Genomic DNA, 15,274 nt, shown 5'->3' with positions numbered 1-15,274 from the left:
GAGAGCAGCTGACGGTGCCTCTGGCTACTGCTGGCAGGCTTCCTCCGAGAAGCTCGGAGAGCAGGGCAAGATACCACACCAGTGCCCATCTCAGCTCCTGCGTGATCAGAGAAGTGCTGACGGTGGCACGGCCACAGGGTGAGCTGCAGGCTGCCTGGCCCCTGCACACCTCAGACGGACACTGTGGCTCAGTGTGTGCATATTCCCATCTGCTGGCAAGGTCTGCGGCCCCTTTCCTCTGCTTCATCACTCCCTTTGAAGCTGTGAAACATTGCTCTGACCCTTCAGCTGCAGGCTGGGGTCCAGGGGACAGGATGCTCTACCCTCTGCAGTGCATCCCTTACCTATGTCTCTGGGTACCTGTGCTTAGGCAATGTAGAGAGATGAGCTGAAACCAACAGACCTCAGGACGAAGCACCCTGCAAGCCTGCGGTCTGAAACCCAGGTGTGCATCATCAGCATGAGGCCATAGCCCTCAGGACAGGGCGTATCTGTCTGTGGAAGCCTGTGCATCCACTTTGCCTCTGTCATAGCAAGGGGTCCGTGCTCTCATGCCCCTCGAGGAACTCTCCTGGTATGTAAGTGCCTCTGTGTGTGCCTGTGTGTTCACATTTACAGTCCTTACTCCCCAGAAGTTTTCCATTTGCAGTTCTGCTTACAAGGGACTCCCTTGCTGTGTTTCAGCCCAATCAGAGATATCAGCGAAGAGGGAAAAGAGACACATCTCTGTCAGGCCACTGCCCTGCAAAACTGCCTCCCGCTTCCAGGGATCAGCATCCTTGATAAACTCATCAAGACCTGTCCCGTCTGGCTTCAGCTGAACATGAATCAGGAAAGGGCTGGGGCAATACTTGGCAAAGAAACAGCAGGGGTAAGTCCAAAGCGGTTTCGGTTCAGACAACCACATTTCCTGTCCTTGGTGGAGCTACTTATGAAAGCAGTGCCTTTTTTCAAGTGGAAGCAAAAATATTTAGCAGACGGTGCTCTCTGTTTCCATTACCTTTGATGCTTTAGCTGCTCACAACGGCACAAGGCAGATATAATGGCTTTGGGGAAGCAGGAAATCTTGTCTCCGGTTTTATTTACTTAGCATGTAGGTTCATGGAGATGCCTTCCCATTCACCACCATACCCATAGGTATATTGACTACCCTAATTTGGAGCAACAAAAAAAAAAAAAAAAAAAAAAATCCCTGAAGAAAATGCCCTTGAATTCTGGGAGCTGCTGGGAGTAATTTTTATTGTAATAATTGTTATCTGGTACCCATAAGCTGAGTGTTAGAAAATGGCAGACTTGTGCAAAGCTTAGAGCTTGCTTAAGGAAAACAGCTCTGTAGGAAAGGGAGCTCCCCATTCCCGGGGTCTCAGAGGGGAGGCATGGCAGGGGGTAGGTGTCCTGGTCAGGTCTGGAGAGGGCAGGTGCAAATGACCTGAGCTGATGCCAGGGCACAAGGGGAATTCACTCACTCTTGCTCTGAGGAGGTTGGGACTTGTCCCTTGGCTGAGTCAGTCTATCCCAGGGCTAAAAGCTGGCACAGCCGAGTGACAACCTACAGTGGGACTCACCTGACCAACCTGGACTGTGCAGCGCACCTTGCCCTGAACCTTCTCACCCTAGACTTCTCAAATAAGTTGGGCAAATTATTCTCTCTGTTTTTCTGCACTGACTGTAAGGGGAGACCTGAGCGACTGTATCTGATAGAGCCCTGTATGGCCCCAAGCCTCCTTGGTCATTAGCCACTCCCTGCAGGCAGGGTCGTTCCCTGCCTCTGAGCAGCTTGGGGATAAATCTTGCCTCTGTTCCTCCTGCTCACACTGTCCTCGGGCACAGTCTTCAGCTGCAGCTTGAAGCAGGCAGGAGAAGAGCTGATGCATCAGAGCTGTCCTATGGCAAGGGCAGGCTCTCCTGCCCAATCCGAGCCCACCTAACGCCAAATCAGCTCTGCACCTTTCCCACCACCGGTGAAAATAGAAGAGACTGGTTTGTGTACCAATCCTGATCCGCGCAGCAGGGTTAGGTACAGCTCAGAAAATCCACCTCCCTCTCATCTGGACAGCCGTGGTCCTATTTTAGCCTTTGGAGCCATGGCAACCAGTCGTGCAGATCAGGAAAACAGAAGTGATTCATTTCCAGGTTTCACTTCTCTCGTTGCTTAAATTTAATTTCAGATGAAGCACTTGACCGTTGCAATGTGAGATAGAGCCGTCTGAGATCCAAGGTTGCAGTAGTCTCTCGAGGTGGGTTAGAGGGACCATGTTGTCTCATGGGTGGTAGGACCTGGGGAAGGGAGAGCCTCTATGGCTTTTTCCTACCTGCAGATACTTTCTGTGATGTAGAAGGTGGGGGCTGCCCTGCATTAGAAATAGGCCCGTTTCAGGCATGCACCTGTTTGCCATGCATTTGTTTGGATTTTCTCTGCACTGCTGGTGGACCTGAGCCCATGGGACCATTTCTTATGAATGGCAGAGGGCAAGACGATGGCACTGTGCAAGGTTGTGAAGCTGCCCCAAAGCTGCGTGTTTAGCATGGGTGGTTCAAAGTGACAGGAGATGCCCTTACAACTGGGACTCATGCAGAGAACGGTCCTGACTTCTAGACAAGCTTTTTTTTAATTCCTCTGTCCAAGAAATTAATGTTTTCTTGATAGATTTCCACTGCATTATAATTGATTAATCATTTTATCAACTCACACTTCTTCTTTCTAATATTAATATCTAGACTCCAGAATTAGCCCATTTTTTTAATTGTTTTCATAAAAATACCTTGACTCTCTCCTGCCAAAACCTGCTATCAAAGAACAGATAAAGATGAAGATTACTTTGTCTTTGTATCTGAGGCTTCAAGGTACAAGCTAAAAATATCCTTGATAATGAGCTTTAATTAGCTCATTAGCTTTTTTCTTTTTTTTCTTTTATCTTTTTCTTTTGTCTTCTCTCTTCTTTCTTTGTTTCTTTCTTCTTTCTATTTTCTATTTTCTTTTTTCTTTCCTCTTTCTTCTTTCCCCTTTCCTCTTTCTTCTTTTTTTCTTTTTTTTTAAATTTCACTAGTCCCATTGGTGGGAGCCAATGGCTACAGTGGTTCTACTGGTTCCAATTAAAGACTCAGGGGCCTCTTGTCAATGTGTATGAATACCTGATGGGAGGGAGTATAGAAGATGGAGCCAGACCATTCTCAGTGGTATCCAGTGAAAGGATGAGGTGCAGTGGGCATAAATTGAAACACAGGAAATTCTATTTAAACATTAAGAAAAGCTCTTTTACTGTCAGGATGATCAAACATTGGAACAGGTTGCCCAAGAGGCTGTAGAGCCTCCATCCTTGGAGATAACAAAAACCCAACAAGACACAATCCTGAGTGACTTGGTGTAGTCAATCCGTCTTTGATCTTCCAACCACACCTGCTCTGTGATTTCGGCACCAGTCAATACACCTGAAGTCAGTGCTGCCATCCAGAGGGATCTTAGACAAGCTGGGGGGACAGGGCTGGCAGGAAACTTTCCAAAATTCAACAAGGGCAAAGGCAAAGCGCTGCCGCCGGGAAGGCAGACCTCCGATAGTGATCCAGGCTGGCACTGCCTGGCTGGGCAGCTCTGCGGGAAAGGCCCTGCAGAGGCGTTCGGCAGCCGGCTGGGCACGGGCCTCCTGAGGAGAGGCCGTGGGACCAGGGTTTGTTCAACCAGGAGGAGAGGCAGCTTCGGGGGAACCGCACAGCAGCCCCCTGGTACATACAGGGAGGTCATGGAGAAGGTGGAACCAGTGTCTGCTCAGCACTGCAAGGTGGGAGGACAAGAGGTGTACATTGAAACTGGAGGGGTTCAGACTGGGTACAGGGAAACACTTTCTCCCTGTGAGGACAGTGAGGGGCAGGACAGGTTGTCTGGAGAGGTTGTGCGGTCTCCACCCTTGGAGGTTCTCCAGACCTGTCTGGACAAAGCCCTCAACAACTTGGTCTGGCCTCATGGTTTCATCCAGGGGGTTGGATGAGAGCCCTCCTGGGGTCCCTGCCAGCCTGAATGATCTTCTGGTCCCATGAAAAAACTCTGCAATGAGACACTGTGGCCACCAGAGCCTTTGGCATTATGTTCCACTCGTGGACACTTGAATCCTTTCCCTCTCAAGGTACAAGTGACTCCCTTGCTTTAGACCTGGACTGGGACATTCTAGAGTGAATTGTCCGTGATTTAGGGCACTTATGTGAGGAGCATCACTTAACAAATTGTGAGTGCAGCTAGTTAGTTTCAGTTAATGAAATAGTTTGCCATAGGCTTAAGTGGGACATCAGTGATGAACAGAGATTTTGTGGTTCCTTCTCAGGTCTGAATTTCATCCAGGTGAAATGTCCGTTTAGTCATTATTTTTGTCGTGTAAAGTTCAACCAAGTGAAATGAAGCTAAAATAAGATCATTTAAAGGTGGATTGTACTGATAAAAAACTTCATTGCCATGACCTAAAATAAAGTTCAGAAGCTTACATAATGTAGCTAAGCTCTTGATTCCTTTCTCCTTTTTCAGATATTCTTGGTTAGGAAAGAGGGTAACGGGAAAAACATGGTCCTTGCAGTCCGCTTGCCAGTGCAGAACGAGGCTCCCAGTGTGCTGGAGTACAGCATTAAAGAAGAAAAATCAAGTAAGTTCTTTACATTTTTTGATCTTGCTCTGATTATAGTACTGAATCCTCTTGTGATCACCAGTATTTATGTAATCTCGCTTGCAATGAGCAGGTTCCTCTTGTGAACGGCAGCAGATCTTGCTTTTACGGTGTAGTTCAGTTAATATTTCCTGCAACTGCTTTACCTCAGCTCCCCTGTGGTTCTGCACCTTGTGTTATCATTTACAGACTCGCAACAGGAAAATAAAGCACCCCGAGACGAGCAGGCCAGCGCTTTGAGCAAGCAAGAGGAGCCGCCTTTCACCAGGTGGAAGTCCTGAACAAAGCGCAAGGCACTGACAGACTATGTTAACTCACTGACTCTGTCTCGACTTCTGCCACTGTATTTGGGGCCCACTAGGTGTATGACAGCTGCTACATTCCCTTTTCATGCACCTCATACAGTCATACTTTACAACCAGTTACTCCTAAACTGTTTGACTATTTTCAGTGCCTCGCTGTGTCTGGGATGCAGCTGGGCATTGGGGCTGGTGGTGTCAGTGCTGTTCCTGATCAGACAGCCAAGTCTGTTGTGAGCAATCAAAAATGGACCCAGTTCACAGTCAGCCACGCCTGATGCAGCCCTTGGTGTAAATGTATGTGTAATGCATACGATTTCAACTTTCCAAGAAATATTTGTAAGCACAGGAATTTTAGGAGAGTCACATAAACATGCACTTGAAAGAGTTCATCAAAATAACTTCACACTATTTATTTATACGAACACATCCGAATCCTCTGCCACTGAGCTCTGCCCCAAAACCAGCTCCCCGGGGTCTATGTTTTGCTCTCTGCTAAAACACTTGTGTTTCCGCTGATCAATGTTGCGGCTTATTTTTTACCCCTTGACAGTTGCTCAAATGAATTTTTTCCTTCTCGTATGTTTCTTTGCATACCTGTGCATCGTAAACAGACTTTAAAGCCAGAGGGACAAGTGAATCTCTTAATCTGCTCTAATCTCAAGCACAGACCACAGGCTGTCGCGGCGTTGCTCCTGCACGGAGCACAGCTGCCTGCCTGGCTGCCACGTACCCCCCCAGGAAAGCTTTCTCTCTCATCTGCATGCACCTTGGAGCATGCAATTGCAGAGATGCCACACGTGTTCAGTGCTCCTGCGTGAGGGCAGGAATAGCAAACCTTTTGCCACAACTTCAGGTGTCCAGATTAAGAATACAAGGGCAAGGGCTAGCTGCAGGGTGCGGAAACTTTTTTCTTTATTTAGTTATTTGAAGTTGACCTAGGGCTTAGGTTTTGCATGGTGGGGAATTGGTTTTTGATGATTCAAGTTTTCCTTAGGATAAAAGTTAAAAAATAGAATCCTGCCCTCCTAAAAATGTAATTTATAGAAATGTTACTTCTTGACTTCTGTCCTGTGCCATAAAACCTGATTTCTTTGAGGACAGGCAAAGTAAATGTAGTACAAAAATTTCACTGAGAGCTAGCCTAGCTAGAAAGACTTCTATGCCATGTTTTTCAAACTTGCTTGCTTGCTATTTCTAATTTATCACTAACTTAACGCAAAGGATCTGTTCAGAGACACAGCTTTCTGGTAGGAACAAGAATTGAATCAGTTTCCACCACTTTCATACAGGTTGCAAAGTAAGTGGAAGAGGGTAATTAAAAATCAGCTCTCATTCAAAAAGCATGAGAGCTGCTATCACATATGCAGCTATCCCAGCGGCCATGAGGCTGGTGCATTCCTATGGTGGATATTCACATTATTTTTAGCTTGAGTTCTGTCAGTGTTGAGCTGTAGAAAGCCTCTCAGTTCTCCATCCTGCACCATTTTGACAGAAGCACAGTGGGCCTGGAAAAGGTCATGCTTTTACTTCCTTTCTCATTTAGGGTAAGTAGTCTGGCTTTTGAGTTTAAAAGAAATCTAACTAATTCCTGTTAGTAAAGCCAAAGGCATAATGGCATAAGGGGAGATGGTAGATTTTCTGTGTCTTGAAGTAACCTAATATATTAGCTTTGATTCATTGTTTCTGCATTACTTTCTAAAGTTTTTAAGGAAATAAAATTATATGTTGTCCGAACGCTTTAAAAGAATTAAAACCAGAATCTGAGCTTCCTTACTAAGTACCGTGGTATGTCTGGATTGCCTTAGCTTAATGAAGTGCCCTTCAGCCTTCCCTGGTATTCTGTAAGTGTCAGGGTAGGAGACCTCTGAGCGCCCACGGTGAGTAACTGCAGACCAGAGACGTTGTCTTGCTGTGGAATGCAAGTCTGTTGAAAGTTCAGTGTTATACTTCCTGAGAGTGTGTAAAGCATGCCAGCTGCATAGCCTGCTGTAGACTGGCAGGATTTTTCCAGGCATCTAGTCTTTAACTTCACAAAGTCCCTCTTTAGTTCTGTTCTTGCTAAAAGGACGCTTCAGCTTCCCACTGAACATTGCAAACAGGGAGGTGAATCCTCCTGATACCTTCCTGCTCTCTGAGTCTGTATGAAGTGGTGCATATCTGGTGCCTTCCAGTAACCTTCAAAAGGAGCAGCTGTAATTCCCCTGCCATTCGAGAATCCCCCATCCCAGCTGTACTGGGGACAAGCAGCTTTGGTTTTGCTGGCCTGCTCCTAATAGCTCTTTTCTGAGTTGACACATAATCAATGATCTGTGTAATCTGCCCCACAGAGAGCTGTTTGTCCCTTTCTGAGACCTGACTCCTCCTAAAGGGTTTGAAGAAGTGGGAACAAGTTCTTCTCCCTGTTATCTTGGTTCAGCTTGTTAGACTCCACAGACTTGATGCATTCAGATGTAAACTGAAAGCTGAATTTGCCTTGACATATAGAATTCAGATTTTACGGAGATCCTCCCTTCCAGTTAAAATTCAAGTTGCAACCCATCCCAGCTTACTATTTCGGAGCACCTTGCCAGCTGCTTCTTGTCCTTATCATGAGGACTCAGTGCAATCTCAGCTTCACAAGTGACACAAAGGATGCGCTATCCTTACAGGTGACATGATGACTCTGTGCCATCCCTACAGTGATGTCCATCTCTTACTTTTACAATATGCAGCTTTAAACAGCAAGTTTTACTGCTCAGCTGTTTGTAAAAAGCCATTCTCATCCGTCTTACTCTTCAGATAGTATCTGAAGAGGTTTTCCCCATTATCATAATGATGATATGGAGGTTGCTGCCCAGCCCCTGAGATCCATGTATAGATGGCCATTCAATGAAGTGCAAAAAACCCAGAAGCTTCCCAGCATTGCACTGCCAAATAATGGTGAATCAATGTTTTTCTCTTTCTTTTCCCCATGTCAGATCTGCTTTGTTGACATTTGATGAAATATTTAGGGAAGTATGCTTTTCTGAGGGGAAGACCAGATTTAATTGTGATTTTTTTTTTAAATGGAAATCCCCAAAGAACCCACTAGGTAAGAAGGTCAAGAAATGAAACCACTTTCCATTTTTCCATGGGGAATTTTCACCTGTTCTGTGAAGTAGCTCTTAGAATCATAAAACAGGAGAAGGAAGAGATTGGATTTAAAAAATTTTCTTCTTGTTCTTCACCTTTGACTGTAATTCCTCCAGAGACAGGAAGGCTAAAGCCTGGTCTCAGCAGGTGTGGTAGAGACCCAACAGCAGATACCACATGGTTCATCAGAAAGTTGAGAAACCCAGCAACTTTCAGAGCGTTGGATCTCTGTGGTTTTGGTTCTCAGCCTGAAGAACCTGTTACTTCTTACTCAGAATAGTGGAAAAATCTCCCAGAGACAAGGCTTGTTACAAGATTTCTTCCATTTAGAGATGCAGTGTTGGGAGATACCTCTGAAGCTCTGCTAAAATCTCAACTACTTTGTGTGCTTTCAGTTCTGAGAGTTGTTCCTTACTTCTGCTTCATCCCAAAATGGAGCCCTAGCTTCACATACCTCAAGAATTGAGCACCATTTCCTCAGCTGACTGCTACCCTTGGCTCTTCTCAGCAAACCAGTTGTAACCTCAGGTCCCGATTCTTCTTCCCATTTATGTGTATACAGTCAGAGATCATTCCACTGACATCAGTGACATTGCAGCAGTATTAAAAAGAAAAGAATCGGATGTTTAAAGTAAATGTGCATGTTTGAAGTAACTGAGAGCTTGAAAGAAGCATCTGAGTATGATAGACCATTTGGTGCAGGTAGTGACAGTAGCTTTTACTTTCACAAAGAGTTATGAAGACATATGCCACAGGCGTAAAGTCATTTAATAGAAGAATGCTCTAGCACCACATACTGAGTGTAATGCTTCCTCTTTTTTCTGGGAAATCTTGTAAATTATAGATTAAAATAATTTGATTTCATGAAACACGAGTTGACCATATAGTTCTCTGAAGTCTTGCACATATGCTTTAGGGCACAGTGTGTAGGAATAGTTTTCCAAACTCTTCTGTACCAACAAATGAGGATGTGATTCCTTTCCAAATATGCAAAATGACACTAAACAGGAGAAGTATCTGCAATTGCACAGAATAAAGAAGAACATATTATTAATCCTATTAGAAATTTTTACAGAAATAACTATGGAATTGATTTGCCAAGTCAGTACTGAACTCCTCAGCTCATGTCCTAAGGGGTTTGAGGCTGGCCTGATCCTGCCATGGGTGCCCGCTCTTGTAATCATGCTCCTGCCTCCCCCATCGCTGCAGCTGGCTTTGCTCACTTGGAGGCTTATTTTCCTGAGGCTGTTCACATGAGCCCCCGTTGTGGAGTTGCTGTCCTTTTTCCTTATTTAAACCATACCCGCATGGGACAATCTGCCACCAGGCATAGCTGTTCAGAAGCCCCTCTTCCAATGTGCTATGCCAAGACTGAGTTGAGGCCCCAAAATCAACGAGTGCACAGCTGGAGGGGTTTGTAGTGAAGCCTTGTCTGTAGTGTGGTTATTTCGTTTATTACAGGAAAATTCTGAGATTTAAATTAAAACTCTGCCTGCTCTGACCCTCCCAGCTTCTCTGGAGACAAACATTGAACAAGCTGGAGTTACACCAGGTCTAGAGGCAGCAGGAAGGCAGGCCTTGCTGGGGAGTGAAAACAGCAATTTAGACGAACAAAGGTGTTCCTTTGCACACTGCATTTTAGGAAGGGTGAAATCAATCGGAAAAGGGAAGATATTATTTAAGGGCGAAGATTTCACAATCTGCTCTCTTGCCTTAATAATCCCAAACAGGTGCAGTCTAATGCTGTGAAAGCACGCTTAACTCTCAAAGCCAACTTTGTCCATCATTACCAAGTTACTCCAGCCACTTCTACACTTCCATTCTTCCTTCCCAAGTACATATGGTGAAAAAAAAAGGTTTTTTTATAGACTGATGCCATTTGCACAGGATAAAAAGGGCATGTGCAGTCATTCTGACTGTCCTGTAGCAGTAACAGATGGTAACTAAACAACAGTAATAAGGCAGCAGCGTGCTTACGGAGGGGCATTAGCGTAACATGGGGGTGGACTTTGTTCATCTTTGCAGGCTTAGCTCTAAACAAAGCTGCTGAAAGCCCTGGTCTTTACAGCCAGCCTGAGGTGAGGGCTGTGAGCGTGCCTGGCATGACGGCAGAGCTCAGATGCAATGGATAGAAACTCCTGCCTGTGTCCCAGCATGGGTCGGCAGGTCTGAGTGCTATGTGAGGGCACTCACCGAGTGAGCACAAGGCAGGGAAGAGGAGGCAGATGATTGACGAGGAACAACTCAGTAGATGCTTTTTGTTGGTTCAAACACCTTCAGGTGCTGATAATGGACCTGCCTACTGCACTCTGCTGGCACCCTGGCCACCACGGCCAAATATGGTCCATTATGGCAGATTTCCTTGTTTTATTTTGTTAACATTTCTTTTCATACATGTTGCTGAGGCTGGATTAATAAATTCAGAGACCAAAGTCCTCATTGTTAACATGGCACAGCATGGTCAGGTGGTATTTTCCCACATGAACTGCATGAAGTGCTGCAGGGATGAGGTCATGGGAAAAAAATGGGAGGATAGCACAATTTAGCTCCTTTAATGAGAGTGGCCAGTTGTGCAGGTGATATTTGTGATATGAATATTTTTGTGGAAGTGTTGGCAGCTCTTGCAAGAGCTTCCTCAGTTTTGCAAGTCTTTTTGCTAACACCCTGTCTGCTGGAATCAGGAAGCAGAGTGAAGATAGACAGATTTTTTTTTTTTCTCCCAGAAAGAGAAATAACCCTCACAATTGCAGAGAAAAACCTGAATATGTAGCCTTAAATTTTCTTAAAGACTCAGAAAACAGAAGATACAGGAAAACAATCTATAGGAAGGCAATCTCCCATTTTTAAGATTAATTTTAATTGCATTTACTTTGGATCCCTTCTGAACTGGAATGCAGATGGAAAAGGTGGAAATCTGTATTACTGACTGAGGTCAGAAATACGGGATCTTTCACTTCATAGCTAAAGTAAATGAACTGAAGTATGTGCTGGTAATCATGACACTGACTTCTAAGATGAAGCCATTTATTGGGTAGCACTTGCAGACTTTCACAGGAGGTTTTCAAGCCAGGGTTGGACGAAGCCTTGAGCAATTTGGTTTGACCTCATGGCTGTCCCTGCTTTAAGCAGGGGTTTGGGCTAGAGACCTCCTGGGGTCCCTACCAGCCGGAGTGATCCCATGAGAGGGAACCAGCCAGTGAGACTGAGTCAGTCTGTGGGCAAGCTCAGGGCAAACGGCAGTTCTCAGAAGGGATGTCTCAGAAGAGCAGCAAAAGCAGTTCCCATTCTCTAAGACCCAGGTTCTGGGAGAAATACTGCTGAGAGTTACAGAGGGGTGGTGGTAGAAAAGGATAAATAAAACATAAGTATTTCCTAGGTTAGTGTCTCACCCGTGATCTCCCCCAAAACTTCCTTTCTTTGATAGATACCTTGTGTATGTGGGAAAGGAGAGAATGTGCTCAGTCTACTCAGTGCACTTTTCCAGTTGTATTAACTCATATGAGGTATCCCAGCAAGCTTGAAAAGGCCCAGTAATGCCCTGTAGATGCAATTATATGCCCTTTGGCATATTGCAGAGCTGAGCGTGCTGTGGGCTGAGATAGACTCCATCATGTGGTGTTAATAGCACTGCAAGGCTCCTGGATTGCTTTTGCACAGGTGCTAAAGGGACTTTTCAGTTGGAGTAGGCCAATCCAAGGAGTAAATGTACATCCTGTCCTTCCCAAGTCGAACCTCTGGAGACAACCTCTGGCTCATCCGAAGGCAGGCAGAAGGGCCCATCAGAAAGTACATTTGGTTACTTCTGTTAACACTGTAATAGTACCATAGTTCTTTTTTAAATGGTCACTTTAACCGAAACGGTTGCCCTCCTTGACTGGAAACCCTGCAGCTTTCAACACCGGCAAGAAGAATTCTTCACACTGTAAACTAAGGCATGAAAAGCAGGGTAAGACTATTTATAGCTCTGATTTCCTCTGAATAGATGAGAGGCTAAACCTGACATTACAGAGTGAAAAGAACAAGTTATTTACAGGTTTTTTTGATACCCCATGCTGCTATTCAACAATAAAGCAGACAAAGAGGGGACTGCCATGGCAACCACCTCATGAACCACCCTGGAGACTTGTCTACCAACCAGAAAAGTCATTAAGCATCTTCAACTTCAGCTTTACTATAGAATATTATTTTAGTGAAAATATATATATATATACACACATGTATATATATATATATAAAGGCAAAAACATCAGTCATCCCAGTAACTAGTAGTTAAGGTAATGCAGCCTTATGAGCACAAGTAAAGTAGATGGAAAAGGGTGTGGGCACTGTCCCTAGGAGTGGCAGGAGCCAGGTTTTAGGTGAATTCAGGCTGTAACTTTGTGCTGACATTGCTGTCACAAGAAGCGCTTTTGCCATCCCTCATCCTCTGGCCACATGTGTCCATGCTCTCATGCCCCTTTGGTCCCCATCTTCCTCTCCCTCATGCAGGTTATGGCTGGAAAGGAGTGAGCAGTATGGACATGGGGACGTGAAAGCAGGATGGTGTGGTGGGATGACGCTTCCTTAGAGGTTCCGCCATGTGCTGGGTTGTGTGAAATAAAGCCCAGAAAGCAGAAGAAAGTGATATGGGGGTGGAGGGGCAGCTGGTGACTTTGGGAAGGGTGGGTGGCAGACTGAAGACAGAGGACTGGGAACAGGGTGGAGAGGGGCAGCAGACGGTCAAGAACAGAGTTGCATCCTGTAGCGCTGGATGACTGTGTGAGCCTCTGAGATGCTCTGGGCAAAGCCGAAAGGAGGCTGCCCATGGAGGCAGGAGCCCAGCAGAGCTGCCCCACGGTGCAAGGAGAAGAGGCTGCAGGCAGGGGGCAAGCACCACTGGGAACGGTGGGAGGTCCGTGCAAAACATCAGCCAAATTGCCCCATGGCAGCCAACCTCCTTGAGGCAGAGTGTCGCTGGCACCGTGCTGAGGAGCTGCCCCTTTCCCCCCGGCTGTGCGGGCTGTGCCATGCAATGCAGGTGCATGGCAGCTGCATGTTCCTGCAGAGAACACTGGCCATAAGAATATACGGCTCAGGGAACTCAACTGAATTTTCCCAAGGAAGTCAGTGCCATTGCGTCCATTTGATAGACTAAGAGCAGAGCACAAGTTGCTGAAGGGGATTGGGCAGCCGTGCGCTGCTTGCCCTGAACAAGCCCAGCTCCCAGCCAGCACAGTATTTACCGGGCTGCAGAGAGACCCTTTGCCTGCCAAGCACTTGGCCTTGTTCAGCACTAAGGTACCAACAGCACTATTCAGACTTTTTTGGTATGCTTTCTGTATACCCTGACAGGCAACTCCACTGCCGTACTGTGAGGGAAGCCCATTTTTCCGGTTTACTTCAGAGGACTATTTTCCTTTACTGTTGCGTGATGGAGTGTGTGATTGAGGCAAAGTAAGAAACTGTTGTAAGTTCTGGGCTTGACTAGCCTGAAAAAACCAGAAATATGCTGGAAAAAATAACAACAGAGTTATCAAAGCCCTTGGGAGAGAAGATCCCTCTTCCCTTCTCTCGCCAAAAATGGCTGATTTCCCTAATTCCATCTCAATTAAACAAATCATACATTTCAGCAGCAGAACTTGTCCAAGACTACTTTTTTCAAGGATTAGCTGGTTGATGAATAATAAAAGTTTGTGTATTTTTAGCAGGGGAAGCTGGAAAAGCTGGATATGTAGTTAACCTTAAGCTTCAAATTTTAAGCAGTTTAACTGCACATAAGGAGGCCTCAGGGCATGCAGGCTAGTATCCTATTTTCCCATAGTAAGTGACTCCCGTTCCGTGTGGTAGGCACCTTGCCATTAAGGAGACTAGACTGATGAATGTTATCTTTTAAAGCGGTTCCTGTTGCTGCCAATGGTGTGTCGGTGTGACAGCTCTGAAGATGTAGAGCTACTCTAGTTTCAGATTAGCCTCACTCAGACGCAGATAACAACCCGCCTGCATCACCCAGAGCTCAGCATGGGCTAATTTCCCCTGTTTATGCATGTTTCTCATTAGTGAGAAAAGACTACCATCAGCTACGCAGCTTCTTGGCACGAAAAACCTACCATTGAGCAATTCCCCCCATGGCGTGGGATAACTGGGCAGCTCTGCCCCAGCCCTGGCCTCCAGCTCAAGGAGTGCCGTTTTGCTGTTGTTTTCTGTTAGATCTCATCTGCCTCCACAGGCAGTGCAAGGCCAAAGGCCACCTCTGCGTGGGCTGTTATAAGGACACAGGAGACACTATCATGTCTGGTCTGCCATCTGTGGTTTGATTGGAGATAGAAACTGAATGATTTCTAGTCCCCTAAGGATGTCTAACCTAGACATCTTCCCAAGGTTAGTCTGCTTGGCAAGGATGAGTTCTCCATTATCCCCGTTGTTATTAACTCTGAAAATTGAGTTAGTGTCAAGGAGTTCCCACTCAGCAGACTATTCTGAAGTAGAAGCCCAGAGTCTTGGTTTGGCAAGAACAGCAACCGAGGACTTTGGGGATATTGTAAAACATGGTATGAGGACATATTTTATAACCTGTTGTGCAAGTTCATCATTTCTCTTCTAAATGCAGGCGTGCACAAAGAAAGCAGAAAGTCTCACCAAGTCCTGCTCGTTTGAGCCGAGTTCCACATCGCTTTGATGCACTGCTTATTTTAAAATATAAAACACAAAACACTTTTAAAACATAAGACACTTCTGCAGCTGCTTTTTCAAGATGTTACAGTGCCAGGTTTCTGTGTGGTTTACAAGCTGTTTTGGAAACATCCTGGTTGCTTATAGCAGGTGGTTTTTTTCTTTTTTTTTTAAACTCTCATCCTGAAGAGTTACCTCCCCTCTCTCCATGCAAACATTTTCATTTTTACTTTAGGCTTTAAACCGATAGGATTGTAGGGAAAGCCTGTTGGAAAGAAGCCCTCAGGGTCTTGTTAGCTTTGTTAATCCTCCTTTGGCTTTTTTTGCCTTATTTTTCACTCCCAAGAGGCATAATGCAAAATCTGTGTGTAATCAGAGCTAGAGACTATGCGTGCTGTTCTAGGATAATATTGTCTTACCGTGCTCTGATTAGTACCTTGAACATAACCCAAAAAGCTTACTGGTTTTAAAACAGCTACTCTAAATCAGTACCCATAATACCAGTGCCTTTGTCTCAGTGGCTAAACTGGAACCAATTACAATTTTTGCCCTTGGACAGTATTTGCT

The 15,274-nt window shown here is 45.5% G+C and overlaps 1 protein-coding gene across 1 annotated transcript in view; it reads left to right on the top strand.

Annotated features, from left to right (window-relative positions):
- The window catches only part of LOC104257216 (ras and Rab interactor 3), a 177,072-nt gene that overhangs the window by 124,606 nt on the left and 37,192 nt on the right, over positions 1–15,274 (top strand). The window contains exons 19-20 of the mRNA XM_059819509.1: positions 685–871; positions 4,511–4,625. Of these exons, the coding sequence (XP_059675492.1) occupies positions 685–871; positions 4,511–4,625 (302 nt within the window). The remainder of the gene's footprint in view (positions 1–684; positions 872–4,510; positions 4,626–15,274) is intronic.

This window comes from Gavia stellata, chromosome 7, assembly GCF_030936135.1.
Source record: "Gavia stellata isolate bGavSte3 chromosome 7, bGavSte3.hap2, whole genome shotgun sequence".
NCBI classification, from domain to species: Eukaryota; Metazoa; Chordata; class Aves; order Gaviiformes; family Gaviidae; genus Gavia; species Gavia stellata.
Note: the sequence above shows the minus strand (reverse complement) of the source record. Positions and strands in the feature narration are given on the sequence as shown.